This window comes from Simochromis diagramma, unplaced genomic scaffold (assembly GCF_900408965.1).
Source record: "Simochromis diagramma unplaced genomic scaffold, fSimDia1.1 OVJJ01000685.1, whole genome shotgun sequence".
NCBI lineage: Eukaryota > Metazoa > Chordata > Actinopteri > Cichliformes > Cichlidae > Simochromis > Simochromis diagramma.
Window position 1 is genome coordinate 2,663,570 of NW_024387477.1, and position 17,111 is coordinate 2,680,680.

At 38.4% G+C, this 17,111-nt stretch overlaps 1 protein-coding gene and 1 long non-coding RNA gene across 3 annotated transcripts in view; one reads left to right on the plus strand and one right to left on the minus strand.

Annotated features, from left to right (window-relative positions):
- The window catches only part of LOC120724023 (gamma-aminobutyric acid receptor subunit alpha-2), a 42,368-nt gene that overhangs the window by 12,622 nt on the left and 12,635 nt on the right, over positions 1-17,111 (plus strand). For both annotated transcript variants that reach the window (XM_040015931.1, XM_040015930.1), the window contains exons 4-7: positions 3,576-3,643; positions 6,537-6,757; positions 8,245-8,327; positions 9,079-9,222. In XM_040015931.1, the coding sequence (XP_039871865.1) occupies positions 3,576-3,643; positions 6,537-6,757; positions 8,245-8,327; positions 9,079-9,222 (516 nt within the window). The remainder of the gene's footprint in view (positions 1-3,575; positions 3,644-6,536; positions 6,758-8,244; positions 8,328-9,078; positions 9,223-17,111) is intronic.
- LOC120724024 lies at positions 1,183-9,030 on the minus strand. Its single transcript, XR_005693849.1, has 3 exons — positions 7,850-9,030; positions 4,435-4,438; positions 1,183-1,193 (listed from the first exon to the last, which is right to left on the minus strand). It is a non-coding gene; the product is annotated as an uncharacterized LOC120724024 (long non-coding RNA).

A 17,111-nucleotide genomic window follows, 5' to 3' on the forward strand; every position in this document is an offset into this window, starting at 1 on the left:
TTTCCTCAAATTGTTTGATAAACACAGTGCACCCCATACCAGGACATGCCACGTTTTCAGCTAACAGCTCGTTTGGAATCACCTTGGTGGAACAAAAAAATATTGTATTGTCAGTCTGTGTTTTCTTTGGCATTTTACATAGATTCAGCCAAAAAATGGGAACAAATGTGTTAGTGACAGGTTGGTAGTGCCTAAAGACATAAAATAAATTGTATTTTTAGTAGTGCTGTCAGTGTTAACCTCGTTAAAATGACGTTAACACCATAACTACACCAACGCGGCAAATCTCCATTAGTAAGTTAACGCAGATCGCCCCGTGCGAGGGCTGCATGGCGCTAACGCGTTAACAAGCTAACCGCGCTGACGCGTTGACACCGTGCAGCCCCTCAGACGGGGCAATCTGCGGGAACTCACTAACAGAGATTTGACGCGTCAATTCGGTTATGGTGTTAACGTCATTTTAACGAGATTAACGCTAACAGCACTCATTTTTAGGGAAATTGGTTCTTTGCTAAGTTTTCTGTTATGTGCAGACACAACACAGGTTCATCGCTTAGGTTTTTATGAATGAGTGACTGATAGGTCAATGTGAAGTGGCTTAACAAACAAAAACTGTCATCTGACAATAGTCAGCTGCAAGGACTGGACTGGAAATGAGTAGAAATAGCAGCCAGTGTCAATGTCATTGGCTCAAGACTAATAAGAAAAAAGTCTCTTCAGAACCAAAATATGGAGAAAAAAGGGATGGCACAAGAACTCTGCACAGTACTGTGTGCCAAAAGCATCAGCTTTAATAGTAAATATCACAACTCGACAAGACTCTGTAAAAAAGAAAGAAAGAATGGATTTACAACAAAGTACAAAGAATAACTACAAAATACTAAACAGTGAAGAAATGCAATGAGACTTCAAGGAAATTCATGGCAAACACTAACCTCCATTAAAGGAAAAACGGCCAGGAACAAAGAAAATGACAACATTATTTTTCCATCATATAAATAGCTAATGAAACCAGCCCTCAGCCCTAACACTATACAGAAATTATTAATCATACATTTGCTCAGATTTAATATAAACATGATAACTGATAGCTTCTTTAAACAGTCAAAAGATTAAGTAAATCACAATCTCAGGTGGCGAAATCATCCCTCATGAATTTTCCCAGACTTTCTCTTCATCTTGTGTCATGGTGGCTCCTGTTAGTAATTCTCAATTGTACAATACTTTTAATATTACGTAGCAAGCTCAGTAAATGGTATAGAGATGAAACATTCACCCATTACAACACATGGCCAGCACACTTGGATTAAACAGGATATATAGTGTCACAGCCATTGAGAGACTCAGTATATTACAGTGCATTAAGCCCTTATGCTAAAATGCACCATTCTTTGTCAGAAGAGAAAGTAATGCAGGACATTTTTACTGAGGCACAAATGTATTTACAATTATAAATCAAACAAATGAAGGTCTCTGTGGTAGAGTAAAAAAAAAAGATGAATCTCAGTCTGCCTTATTTACATTCCATAGCCTGGTTTACATGAATAAATGCACCCAGTGGCATGTCTAGCTAAATAGATTGAACCTATTACTCCTCAGCCTGCCGCAGCCTCTGATTTACGTTATCTTATAAGCAGGTGAACGGTGGTAATATTTTATATTAAGCCTGTGATTTATAGAGTAGTTTAGCTGCATGAATGTTATCAAAACGCTGACTGGTTTCCACCGATGCTCAAATGTAGGTGGAAGAAAACATGTTTATTAGAAGCCAGGGAGAAACATTTGGCCTTTTTTAACACTTATTACTACTGGAGACAACACATACCTGCAGGGGAATGAAATGTGGGTGACACCCTGATTGGTAATATGTAATTAAAGACAGAACAGTCAACAGTCAAACTGCAAACTACTGACACTGTTATCAACCATTTCTATTATATGTCTCAGAGGGATTGTGGATGGCAGCTCACCTTGCCATGCATGAGAGAGCTTTTCTTAAAGTGAAGTATTTTTTAGGTGGTATGTAAGATGTTTTTCGCTGTGTAGAAGAGAGCGTAGTATGAAACATGGAAGCTTTTTGAATCGACCAAGCACAAGAGATTTATCTTCAGTAAATATTTCAAAGAGCCGGAGTGTAGAGAGAGCGAATGGAGCTGATGCAGCAGCGCTGATGCAGTTGCACATTGTCACTGGAACGGGAAACATGCGAGGCCTTGCTTTTCCATAGCTGTGAACATTTAGGTCAAATTTGAACTTACATGTTGCTTTGATTCAATACATGTAATCTAACAGAGGTTGAGCGAGCATTTCAAAGGTCACGTGTACAGTTGTGTGATAAAGAAGGCACACCTTCTTACAGTTAAAGGTTTTACATATCAGGACATAGCAAAAACAATCTGAATCAAAAATAAAACCATGTTATTGTCTATTTAACATGAACTAAGCCAACATGCAGAAGCAATGTCTGAAAAACTAAGAACACCTGATTCAAATAATCATTTTCCACGTGACCGTATGGGTCTCTCACATCATTGTGGAGGAATTTGGACCTGGATCTTTACTTTAGCTCTGCAGGCTGCAGACTTTTGTCCATCCACAGCTCCTTTAAGGTTTTATCATTTCAAAGCATTGCAGCATCTGGATTATTTCCTTCTTCAGCCATTCTGCTATAGCTTTGCTGTGTGCTGGGATGATTGTCATGTTGCATGACCCAGTTTGGCCCCGTATTTGACAGTAGGCTATTTTTCCTTATGGTCGACTCATAAACACAGTGTATGGTGCTGTGCATTATGGACAAACAGCTCCACTTTGGTCTAATCTGTTCAAAGGAGATTGTTCCAGAGGTCGTGTGGTTTGTTCAGATCCATGCTCCCATGTTTGTTTTTGGAGAGAGGAGGCTTTCTACCAGCGGCTCTTCCAAACAAGCCACATTTGTTTAATATTTTCTGATCATGAATTTTAACATTTAATATGAACCAATAAACAGTTGTAAGGTTTAATATGTCATGATTGATACTCATTAGAGTTTGCTGAATTTTAAGATCTTATGTCCTGATAGATAAATCTTTGACAGTAGGTGAGGTGATCTTGCACATAATATAGTTCTGTCTGTATGGTAATGATGACAAATAACTTCCTGAAACAACATCACACAAATAGAAATAATAACGACTAAAAGCCACCCCAAGTTTAGCTTAGTAATTGCTTTTAATATGTGATTACAGCAGCAGCAGTATCCATGTAGCTCTGAAAAAGCACTTACTTGATGAAGCTCCAATAAAGTATAAGATCTTTGTGCATATGGCATTATGACTCCAGCCCAGAAATGACTCCACGTATCCCAGCGCTTGCATATAGAGAGGTAATTACTGATTATAGATACACTGATAAACTGAGTAGCTATTCCTGAAAATGGAAGAAAAAAAGATCAAAACTTTTGTTTAATACTCTGTAAATCACCTCAAGCTTCGAGGATATGTGGCAAACTTTTGAACAGTACTAAAAATGAAAGAAAGTTCAGCGTAAACTCGCTTCTTTTGTGTCTTGATGTCGTTAACAGTTTTTCTCTGATCCAGACAGAGTAACTGAGGTGAAAACAAACATCTATGTTACCAGCTTTGGACCAGTTTCAGACACGGACATGGTGAGTGCAGCGAACGCACGTTTATTCACTCTGCTTACTGTCATTTCTCTCACAGCCTGCTCGTGCTTCAAGAAGAAACAATATTTCTTTTAATTTCACCTTCATTATGTCTTCCCCTCACACAAACACATACAAACACTACAGTACTGAAGTAGGACGAGTAATCCTCACTGTGTCACGATGTCTATTCATCTGACAATTTTCATCTCATAAATTATTGAAAGTCTTCTTGTTATTCAAGTCACTGCTTTGTTTATCCTGGGCTTTCCTGTTTATCATTCTGAAACACGCACCCACCTTCGCATCATATCATCAGCCTCCCTTCAATTGCTAAAGGCTCATTTTTCCAAGTGATTAATTCATCGATTCAGCAGTTAAGTTCAATGCAATGTTCTCTGAAAAATATATGAACAACACGCCTCTCGGCCAAACATAAATCAGCACTTATAGAGAGTGGGACAAAGACACCAAATAATAAATCTTTGAGGCTAAAATTTATTTAAATGTATTTATTTATTTTTTAAATCATATGGCAAAAATCCCAGATCCAAATCACCACCCACATCTCATCAGCTAATTGGCCCAGAGGGTGATCTGTCGGCCAAATGATTTCTGATGTCTCCTTTTAAAAACATCTTGAACATAAACAGATGGACAGACAGACAAACAGCTCAAAGGAAAATTTCCTTTGCTTCAGTTTCACTGGCAGAGGCCGTCACTGATGACCTCGCTTATAACCCAAGGAGGAAGTCACTGCTAAAATCATCCCTTATATTCAGGTTTGGAAACACATTACTTAGTTTAAAGTATATTATTTATCTCAGGCTCTGCTGTGAGATATATGCCTCATAAAAAATGAGAAACAGGATGAAATATTCTCATCTGATCTGTCTGCTTTATTCAGATACTCTGGAGCAATTCAGACGATTGCTGAGGTGGCCACATATAAGATTTATATAAGGTCCACCGAAAGGAAGAAAAACAATAAGATGAAAAATAGAAAAAATGAACAGTATTTACTTTAGGGGACTTAGTCACAAAATGAGCAATCTATATTTATTATAAAAATGAAATACAGATAGAGTCAGATAGCATAAGGCTGCCAGCCCAGCATTTGAAGTGTACCTATTATTCTCATTTTCATAGTCAAAAAGCAGAAAAAATTGTAAACACAGAGACGTCACATCATAGTTAGTTACTGGGTTTTTCTGATACGTGATAAACCTGAAAATTCAGTTTGTTATTTGCCTAATAAATACCAGTTTCTAAAATATTTATATTTTATTGTGTTTTATTTATCACAGGGGGAATAATAAATATATATAACTGTCTAAGAGTTGGACTCCAACTGTTTGGAGACAGGTTGTCTCTCCCCAGGAGACCTGTGCAATTACTTTGCAATTAAAAGTGGTCACAGACAGGCACGTGTTGCACAAATAACCTCTGAGTGACCAGTCTGTTGCCTCAACTACTTGAAATCAGTCTTTGACAACAAAATAATTCACCAGGCAACCACAAATGTTTCCTAGTTGCAAGGTAGTTGTCCTATTTTTGCTCTAGTGTGATTGAGCCACGATCACTAAGTAAGACTACCTAGTTCACTTGCCTACTGTGACCATTAAAGGCTTTTATCATGTCGAAATGTAGAAATAAAATTGACATGAAGAAAAAAAATCATACTGGGTGCCATTGAGACATCATCCAGAAATGGAAATTCAGCTGATGTCACTGAGAGCCAGGGGGGGAAATGTATGAAACTGAGTATTTTTGATCAGTCTAAAATCTGAGCTTTTTCCCTTACTGGCATTACAAACAATGACCTCATCGTTTTTAAACTTCAGCCATGTTTGGTACAAGAATTATCTTCGTATCTTATGAACAAAAAAGGTTTTTAAAAAGGAAAACAACCAAAAAAAGCTCTTATTTTGTAAACCAGCTCCATTTTAGCTCCCAGCAAAAAGGAGTAACATTGTATTCTTGTCATGGATTAATGCATAGTGCTTACTTTAGGACATCACAGTGGTATATGTAGGAGTTACCCAAAATAAACCAGTGTGCACAAACATCAAAGTGAAGGACCAGGCTTCCCAGTCTGATGTTGAGGTGGATGAATGTGTTTTTAATAATTTAGAAGGATGCAGAATGTTTTAGAAGAGAGCTCAAAGAAAACATTTACAGTTAGCCTAAACCTATGTGTCGTAAGAACCACAGCTTACTGACCTCATTTATGCTCCGTCTTTCAACAACCACACTGTTCACGTTCAGACATTTTTTTAATGACTTTTGCTAAACTTTACTAAATGAGACCTGAACTGAAATACTAAAGCAGGCCCTCTCAGAGTCCCAGCTGCTATACCGTATAATCCACAGTTTCAATGTCCCGACATCTAAATGTCACAGGCTTTGCAACTATGACGAGTAAAAAGAAAAAAATCTCTTTCTGCTTCTCACCCTCACTTGCTGTGTGTGAATCACACGGACACGAACATTCACACGTATACACATTTCACGGTGCACTGATTTCTGCCCTTAATCCTTGCTGTGTGGTGTCTTTTGACAACACAGTATTGCAGGTTAAGGGGGTCATGTTGGCCTCAGAGTCAGCTTAGGAAAACAGCAACTGAGTAAGCTGTGAAGGAACAGGGCGAGTGTGGGTCTCACCTTCATGGAGACTCGCTATTTGGAAACAGGGAAAGGTTAAGGTTAACTTCACCTGCCAGCTCTGTAGGCAGAGCTGGCAGGTGAAGTTAGTTGTGATGAACTGCCCATCGGTGTGCAGTTTAGCATTTTTTGAGTGGGAATGAGCCTTGTTTTAATACATGGGGAACCTAAGTCATAAGAGAAGTAATAATATAGTGAGATTAATTCACGAACGTATCTCATCTTTTCTCAGGAGTACACCATAGATGTTTTCTTCCGGCAAAGCTGGAAAGACGAGAGGTTGAAATTCCATGGACCAATGAATATTTTGCCCCTGAACAACCTGATGGCGAGTAAGATTTGGACACCGGACACCTTCTTTCACAACGGGAAAAAGTCTGTGGCACATAACATGACCATGCCTAATAAACTGTTGAGGATCAAAGATGACGGGACTCTGCTGTACACCATGAGGTAACTCAAGGCACAGAAGCAAAAAGACAGAAACAGTGAGAATCGCGTGGATAATATACGTTTGCTGTCTAACTGAGGGTTACTTAGAAACACTGATTACATCTATAAGGCAAACATGAAGCTCTTGCTAGCAATGTGTTAGCTTATGTTTACACGTAATGTCACATCATCACTGGAACCTGAAAGACTAAACGAGGCATTTCTCTGCTGCCCAGCACTGCATTTAAATACACGTCTTTAACCCTGCCATACAAGCTCAACAGCCAGAGCTGCTTCCAGTCGATCCATCCTTCTCCAGAGTCAGTTCAGACTGGCTCAGGTTGGATTTGGAAAAGTAAGTCAAAAAAATGATGATGGAAATAGACTTAGATGTGGATTGTTGATATTTTTCACCATAGCCATAGAAACTCGACTCCAGTCACCGTGAAACTAACAACTGGGCCATTGTTAAATGGCTAGGTAATGTTGGCGCCTCCTCTCCCCGCACAAAAACACAGATAACTACATGTTTGAGACATGAACCCAGTAACTCTCAAAGCCAGGCTGCTGGATACAGCTTCATATTTGCCTAAGAGACATGAGAGTCCACAAAGTTTCCTAAAATAGAGAGAAAGAAAAAGAGAAATGACGTGGATGGAACGCTTTTCTTGCTAAAGCAAGCGTGAATACAGCAGCAACACAGAATCCCATTTGTTCAAATGTATTTTTTATGCCTCCTGTTTCTCGCATTCATTGCTATGCTTGAATGCTATTTCAAAAAAGTCAATGGAAACATACATTTTTGTAATAATATTAATTATAATAACCCGCTTAACAAATTTAGACCACTTGTCAGAAAAACAAAAATGACTGAGTTCATTGCAGGAGATTCATGTTTTTATACCTAAATTTGTGCCGGCACACTGGACTCTGAGGAGTGACATTCAAACGGTAAAAGTAATTTTTCTATTTAGAAACACAAACATGTGTAATTTGGCATCTCAGTAAAAACTAAAAATGTGCTTTACTATTTTTTCTGCTTTTTTGAAAAATAGCCAAGTTGAAGATTCATGGATAACAATAAGAATTACAGCTCAGCACTGAAAACATAACACCGTTATACATTAAAAAAATGATTTTTTGTAATTACCAGTATTGTTAATTTCGTCAGCTGTGGCATGAACCTTACATTGGCTGCTGGTCTGATACATTTGTAAGCACTGAGTATTTTTGCAGTGGTTGGATATTGTCTTAAACAGCACACAGCTATGCGGTTTCTTAGCACAGAGCTAACCTACAGTGTCACCATCTCTGCTGGTCTCTGCAGCACCTCGTTTGTTTTGCTCCGCTGATTACATTTAAGATGATTATTTTTGTTTCAAGGCATTACAGATGGGAAGTGTCTTGAATAGTGCATGAGGCTTGTGAGTTTATTTTTCTTTCTATCTCTGCTGTATACTTTTCATGCATTTGCAAAGTCTCCTCCATTTTCTGTGAATTGGATGCAGGTTAACTGTGCATGCAGAGTGCCCAATGCATCTGGAGGATTTCCCCATGGACTCTCATTCCTGTCCACTAAAATTTGGCAGCTGTGAGTAACTCTGATGATGATAGTGCCTGAGGGAACTCAAAAGTAAAATGCTGCTTTGTTTCTTTTTTTGTTTTTTCTTTCCTTCCTTCTTCTCACTGGTCCTTTGGCGAGAGAGGAGCCTCAGGAACAAGTGAAGCTAGAATGCATGGCTCAGTTTTTTGGCAGTGGCACAAACAACACTACGGATAGAGGACTAATTGGAAAAGTCCCTGGGAAAAATGGGGAAACCAATGCTAAGCTCATCCAAATATTTTTGTTGGGTATTTAATTCTGCTAATGCTTCTTCACATTTGGATGGAATTTTTTGCTTTAAGCTGTTTCAAGATGTTGCTTTAAAAGCAATAATTATCCTAACTCAGTGGGTCATGTCTGAAATGCCTTGATGTCCTGTCTTCTTTATGTGGTGATCTACAGTATTTCACATTTCACGTTACTGTGCAGCATGACTGACAGAATATTTCAATTACTGGATGTACTAAAGTAAAAATGTTCCCGTTTCATTAGACATTCTCAGGTCAGCAGACACACTCTCATATCCCATATTCAGTAAATTCTGTGGCTGACTGAAAAGGGCAAATGTCACTATGTATTGATATCTTGTTGGTGTTTCACAAGTGACATCATAAAGCAGTGAGGGGCTTTGTTTCTCTCAGCGGTATCATTTAAACTCTGTAAAAGGTGGCTTTTCATTTGGATTTTAGAAAAATGTATCAGTTTACCTCCAATGAGTCTACCCTCTTCCTCTTTTTAGATGCCTACACAATCTCAGAGGTGACTTATGCTTGGACTCGCAATGCTTCCGAGTCTGTTGTAGTGGAAGGGGAAAGCTCTCGGCTGAACCAGTACGACCTGCTTGGGCAAACAGTCGGACAAGAAACCATCAAATCGAGTACAGGTAAGAGTCTGTCGAAGCCTGTTGGGAATCAAATCCATCTCTTGATCCTTTTTTCTTCTCCTCGCTGACTTCATCCACAGACATTTTCAAATACTAGAGAATAATGAACATTTGCCAGATTGGTTCCAGTGAGTATTTCTATTACACCCTTTGGTGACTAAACACGGCAATAATCTGAAGCCGTAAGAATCTGTTGTATGCCTTCCACTGCATCCACTTTGTGGAGTCAGCAACCTGAATATCTTTCTCACTTCCAGTGCGTTTTAGTGTGAAAATCAAACTGAACTGTGATTTTGTGCTTGTTTGGGAGGATGTTGAGATTGTCCACCTCCTACATGTTGCAGGAGGCAGCAGTAAGCCCGCTGTGACACGCTTTGCTAAGTTTTGTCTTTATATTACTCACTTTATTTGGCTTGGAAAATGCAGAGACATCTTTGCTCTGGCTTTTGCATGGAAATCATTTGACAAAACAGGAGTTTGGCATTTTCTACTGCACTGGTCTATATTTTGTTATTGTGTGTTTATCCTGGTTTGAAGACCCAAAAGCTGCATGGCAGGTGAGCTGTTGCAGTGACGAGCCTTTTTACTTGTTTGGAGAACAAAGACTGGCCGTTTATTTGGGTGGATTTTTTGCATTTACCAGTAAAAAATAACACATGCTGATGCATTACTAGAAGCAACAACTAACACGCATCTGCTTTAGCGGTCAGAGACATAACAGAGATTCTCTAGGAGAGAAGAACAACTTATGTCTTTCAGATGTCCTTTGGTATGTTAGCATAAAAACACACAGAAACTGAAGTGTCTGACTAGAGTGGAGAGATGCATTAAAGTCTAAAAACAATCTATAATCTATATAAAAATGAGTAGCTTGCTTACTAGGTTTTATAAAGAGGCTTTTGACTCATCACGACTCATCCTTGCAGGTTTTAGATCTCAACACACCTGAATCACATGATTAGTTCATTACCAGGCTTCTGGAGAACTCCAAGACATGTTGAGAAGGTAATTTATCCATTTAAATCAGCTGTGATGGATCAAGGACACATCTAAAACCTGCAGGGACACCGGCCCTCATGGACTGGGATTGGGGACCTCTGATCTAGAGCAACAGATTGTCACATTTTACAAATCCGTCGCACAAATCCTTGAAACATCAGCACTGAGTAGCAAACACATGGCTGATCATCAACATCAATATTTCCTCCCATCTCCTATCTGAAGATTTGCAGAGATGGAACACGCCACATATGGCTCCTCCACAGGAAATGGAAGAAGAAGGCTCAAGTTCATCATCAAAGTAGACTGTAGTGGACTATTTAATTTTTAATCTATTTAGTTGTGTTGTTGTACTTTGAGATGATTTCCGATGAAATTTTTAAGTCGCCACACCTGACTGAATGATTCTTTCTAAAAAGGGGATTTAGATCCTGCATTAAAATAACAGTTCATGTCTTGCATTGTTAGGTTTGATTGCATCCCTTATGTCCACATCAGGAAAACTAAAACTAAAAATAAGCAAAATATAAAATATATTCTAAATGAGTTGTTCTGTGTTTTAGTTATGAACCTACTTGGATGAAGTTCTTGCTTATTTTATAAATACATTCACTAATGTATGCTTGTCTGCTCTAATGTTAATGGCTTTACCATGATGCTTGCATACTGTATCATTTATACAGGGTATACGGCTAACTAGCTTAACATTACTACTGTATTTAAAAGACAGGCCTGGAGTTTTTCGAAAACAAGAAAGGGGTAAGAGCTGTGCTTGTAAAAACTCACTTGCTGATATTAGGTCTTATTTTTAGAAGCATGTTGCTGATTTTGTGGTTATGGTCCCATTTATCACTAAATAGATGGTAAACTTCTGTTTAACATCTATTTATATATAAACTTCCAAGGACAAGAAGTATTTCATACTACATCATTCTGTATGGTTTTAGGTTGTAAAAAAAAATAATTTTTAGTTGGTCTGAGAGGTGTGTGTTCAGGTGAGTTAGGGTGGACACTGACCAATCAGAAATAAACCTTCCCCATCTGTACAAATCAACTGACTGCCCCCCAAAATGCTCATCAAAACATAAATGGAGCAAAGAGCCCTTATATTCAAATTTCACGACTGATACTGATATTGGTGATTTCAAAAAAACTGATATATTGGCCAATTTTTTCTTCTTTCGGACACACAACTATGCATCATCCACACACGTAACATGCTTGAAGTGTGTTTTTGTAAATTCTGAAAACAGTTCTCTTGTTACACTCTCTATTTTTCTTTGATTATATGTAGAATACAAGGAGTAAATACATGTTTTTCATTCAGGTCTTCAAGTTTGAGCTGGGTTTTTAAAGCACAGGGAAACATGGCAGCAACGAACATGTTGTCTTGAAGCTTTGCTGGCTACACACAGAAATAGAAATATGCTCTATCCAAGGTAATCGGTTGTCAAGTTAAGTTATTTCAAAAAAGTGTTCTAACAAGCATATCGTTGACAAAGTTCAGAAAAAAAAACAAATCCATACAAAAAAAAAGTAAGAGATAATGAGGATTAAAAATAGAAGCAATACACTTCTACATACGCCAACACAGATGCCAAGAAACAAGATTGAACTTGTGTGTGTGTGAAGATGAAAGCGACACCATCACTGTCCAAGATGTAGGAAACACAAAGCTGGTTGTAAGATGGGGTAACTAAACATGCCGCAAGTCTGAACTTAAATACCGAGGCAGTGTGAGGCTACCAGGCTTCTTCTAAAAGGATGAGAGGATGATGGCAGCTGTTTTCCTTCAAATGCTGGAAGCGACAGAAATCTGACTTTGCGATGGCAGATGATGTGATATTGGTGATAAGCAAATCAGCCATAAAGGGTATTTAATGCACTGTAAGTTAGTGAGACGAATGATATGTTCTTGTCTTGGTTTTGTGAGGATTGTGTTCACATAAAGACAAGAAAAATGTACCTTATATTTCTTTTTATATCCTTATTATATTATTTTTTTAACATTACATTTGATTCTGTCATAAACTATAATGCAAAATGGAAATCTGAATTATTTGGGGAAAATGGCCCCCTGTTGGTAAAGCTGCCTGCTGTAGCAATACCGTGTAGCAGAATGAAATTCACAGCATAGTGATAAATAACATGCAGGAACCATTGCAAGTAATCCCCCAAGAGTTATTAATTTAGAAATAAATACCCCCCAGGGTGCGTACAAACAGAGCAGAACCAAAGCAGGTGGAGGCTGGGTGGAGTGGAGCAGCAGTAACATCGACAAGCATAAATAGGCCGCCTGATCGGTGCAGTGAGATGTGATGGGGTGGATGTGGTTGGTTAGTTGTTGTAGCAGAGTGGGAGCACTGTGGTATGAGAAGTTAATGCAGTGCTGTTTATCACCGAATAAACAGCAGCAGTCATGTAATAATAATAACAACAATAATGATAAAAATAATGACGATGTCAGGGGTAAGAATGAGTGAAGCAGAGCCTTGAGGATGACAAAACAGACCTGACAGATGAACCAACTTCAGCGGACGCACAATTTATTATGGTGCATGTTGTCATGGTGACAATGGATGTTGCCATGGTCGCATAAGCATAAACGAATCAAAAAGTACCTATATAGCACTATTCCAAACACAAGTCACAAAGGGCTTAACAAGCAACGTTTAAAGAAAAGTGAGAAAAGTATAATAAAAGTAAAAAAAAAAAATAGATGTTTAAGAAGCGATGGACTGGCTTTATCATAGCATCCTCTCGTCTTACTGACCGATTTCTTTTCACTGTTTTATAAATTATACATAATTTTACTTTTAAAGTTAGTCCTATCTGGCACTAATTTTATTTATATAATGGTGGCTACAATTTTTAGTAGAATTATGTAAATTTACAAAATAATTATTAAGTAGTCCTTTATAATAAATCTAGTGAAATACAAGTGCAGCGTTGCCCCCCCCCCCCCCCAAAAAAAAAAATACAGTGGCATAAATGTAAAAAGTGAAATAACATACTGGGTTATTATAAGAAACATTGGGAACCACAAGTTTGCCGTCAAATTTAATGTTGCATAGTTACAGAGGCATGTCCTTTATGGCACTGGCATGATAGAAAAGTCTTGATTAGCCTTAAAAGCTACTTTAAAATAATAAGTTTACCCAACCAATTAGAATTACTGAATGTACTTTCTACAGCATTTAGCAGAGCAGCATCTGTGGTGTAGGTCAAGTAAATTGCAGAGGATAAGAGATCTGAAAGCATCCAATATACTCACTGTCGCTGAGTGACAGCACTGATCTAATTTTAGTAATACTACTTCTGAGGAAAACCTGACAGAAGAAACCTTTCTGGATATGCAGCTTTTGCAAGATGATGATAGAAGTCACGGTGATTATAGTGGTGAGAATGGGAAAGTAGGCTGTAATTGCTGGATGACTGACGTCATCCCCCCCACCCACCACCACCACCTTTTAATTCTGTATTGTTTGTACATGGACTGATTGATTCTGGCTATTTAAAGATAAAGTATTGTCAGTTTGGATTAATCAGTTTAAAGAATGCTGAAACTTCCTTTGAAAATGTATCAGCCCTAGCAGGGGTTAAATTAGCTAAAAAGGGGGAAAAGCACTGTTTTGAACTTCTCAGGGAAGAAGGTGAGATCAGAGTGGAAATGTGAATAATGCCTGGGATGGATTATCACAAATGTAAAGAATGAGTTACATTTGATGATCATGCAAGAGTTTGAGAAATTTGCTCCTGTGGAGGATACTGACCTGAGGGTTATCGCCTGCAGACTTTAAAGGTACACTTAAGGAAAGAGTGGGTGGTTTACAAAGCTTTGCTGTGGAGTTGGATGTCTTTTGTATGAGCCTGAGCGTGGAGAGTGAGTCCCCCTTTTCTCACAAGATGTTCTACTTTTTTCATTTCTGGAACTTTTTCATGCTGGAGCTTCGATGTATTTCAGGATAGAGTAGGTGAAAGTATTGAAGGAAAAACACAAGATCTAAACCTGTGTTCTTGTATCAAAGTCTAAGACCATATTTACTGAAATATGTGTGATCGTTCTGCTTTTAATAGAACTAAAAAAGGACTAGGTTTTCCTTTCTTTTTTTTAATTAGTCAGCAGTGAATTTAAATACAGGCTGAAATTATAGCTGCAATGTTGGGTTTTAGTTTGAAGTTACACCGGAGAATGAATATGTGCATGCTACTGCATCCCTGAGTGTTCCACCAATGTTCCCTTTAGGTATCAATTACCAGTACACAGTATTTCCCCAGTGACTGAAATCCCCCATCAAGGGAATCCCTTCTCCATGTAAGAATACCCTTACATGGACTAAATTTTCCTATATAGGTTAAATGGTGTTTGATGCCTTGGTGGAAGGCAGAATGCCTGCCAGTGGCTGTTTCTCTTGTTTAGCTAGTCACTCCACATTATCTGATTGGCTGACTTTAAATTAATCATTCATTACTAGTGTGTCAGTGTGTGGTGTGGCGTACTTGCAAACTAGGTCATTTGGCACGAACTAATGCACTCTCTGGCTTTACAGGGACGGACATCTTGCATAAGCCTGTGAATATACCAAGACACTGTTACAAGAATCTCACAATTCAAAATATATGTTTGTTGTCTCAGGAATATCTTTTTGTTCAATGCATTATTCATAAAAATCCAAGCCTGAGCAGAGCTGAATGTAGTGATGCTTTACTTCACACACAGTGTGGAAAGTATTGTACTACTAAAGGACAGCTTAACTAAAGTGTTTTTTCTTGTTTGTTAAAATGCCTAAAATGCTTTCCCCTTCCCCCACACATCCAGCCAGTACTGATTAAAAATAGCATTCATTTAGAGTTGTTTCTGTACATTTAGCAAATCACATACTCTTAGCTCTTAAGGGTCTCCTGGGGGGTACTTCTGGCTCTTTAGCTGCTAAATACTCCACCATATTCATTAGCAAGCTGCTAACTTCATCATTTTGTTGGTTTGTTGCTGGGCAGCTTTTAGTTTATGGTGGCTTCTCTGCTGATACCAGCTGCAGGCATACAGCTGTCAAAAACACTGCTAAATCAGTAGCATTGTGAGACGCCTTGTAACTCACTAGTTAGAGCATGCATCCCACGTACAGGAGCTCATACCTTAATATGTGGCATGCTTGGGTTTTGATTTACTATACTACCCCACTCCCTCATCACGCCTCCTGTGTTATCTGTAACTGCTGCTGTCGAATAAAGAAAAAATAAGAGTAAAACTGTGGCTTTTAAAAAGTGTTAGTTTTGAGGCTCAGCATATTTTATTTTGGCGAGTGACCATATTTGGAGAACAAAATAGAGCAGACATATTAGTAGCTAATGCTGGCTATCTAGCTTAGCTAGGTAGTCAAAGGGACACTAATAATGCTAGGGATCCTCCTGAAGGCAAAAAATTCCCATCATTGTGTGACTCCTCTTGTTGTAAAAAGCTTCCAAGTTGTATGAAAGTGTATGGCCTTGTTGCTGACCCCTTTAATCAATTTTCCGTTGACTTCATGAGTTCAGTCTCTGTATTCAGGTCATACTGATAGGAATTTTTTGTAATATAAGGCACACTTAAAATCCTTTAATTTTCTCAAAAATCGTCAATGTGCCTTATAATCCAGTGCGCTTTATGTATGAATTCTAGTTGTGTTCACTGACCTCGAACTGATTTATGTGGTACACGGCGCTCAAAAATCTGTCAAAAAATGTTTTAGTATGACTTTGGTAAGCTACGAAGCCGCACTGCTTGATGGATTGTTGGAGATATTACCTAGTCAGGAGCCTCGCTGAGTATTCTGGGTCCAAAACTCCGTCAGCTTCAGGTCCCAAAGTCAAACGAACACTGCGACATCACTGAGAAGTAAAAACTGCTGCTTTACCAGGTGTAACAATTAAGTTTAACATCCAGGTATCCGTGAAAACAGAATTTATTAAATTTAACAGAGTTAAATATGATATAGCATATTCTGACTGAGAGATTTCTGAAACGAATTAAAATGTACAGCTCTGCTATCACTTCAGACATAAATAAAGACAGAAAACTAAACAGCAGTGACGTTTGTAGCGTTGCTGAAGTTGGGCTAGCTGGAATATAATGATGTGCTCAGTGTTGCCAACTCCTCAGTAACGAAAATGGCTATTGGCTGTCCTAAAAGTCGCTAGAAGTCGCTAAATGATGTCATCGCCTAATTTGCATAATTGCTCATGCTAATGTAATTGCAACCTACGTTGTTGGAGAGAGAAATAACATTGTGGAAGAGAGATGAAGTGAGTCCTAAATGCATTTGCCAGATTTGTCGCTAGTCGCTTTTTTAGAAAAAAAGTCGCTAAGTGGGTCTGAAAACTCGCTAAATATAGCGACAAAGTCGCTAAGTTGGCAACACTGGATGTGCTACGTGATCGCTAGCGTCACAGCTATGTTAGCATAACATAAACACAGTGAAGCTGAAGGATGAACGCTAACTTTTTTCCACTCGATAAAAGTTAACGTGAGGGTTCCTGATGGTTAGGGACAAATGCAATCACATGGCAGGATGCTGTAAACGAACAGCTGAGATAATCCAGCCTCATTAATATACTGCAACTACATAGAGCAGCTGCCAGAGAATTCAACATTAATGAATCAGTGTTACGGAAGTGGAGGAAGCAAGAAGAATGAGTTGAGTAAAGTTGTTTCGCTTAATGCGCCTTATGGTCCGACAAATACAGTAGGCTAATTTTAAGGTTATTATTAGAGTCAGAAAAGGGAGAATATCCAGGATATGCTCACTAGGTAAAAATATGTCAGTCAGAAGTATTTGGCCAATAATGTACTGTTTCTGTCCATTGTGTCATTTCATGGTAATTTTGCAGAAAAACAAACAATATTTCCCATT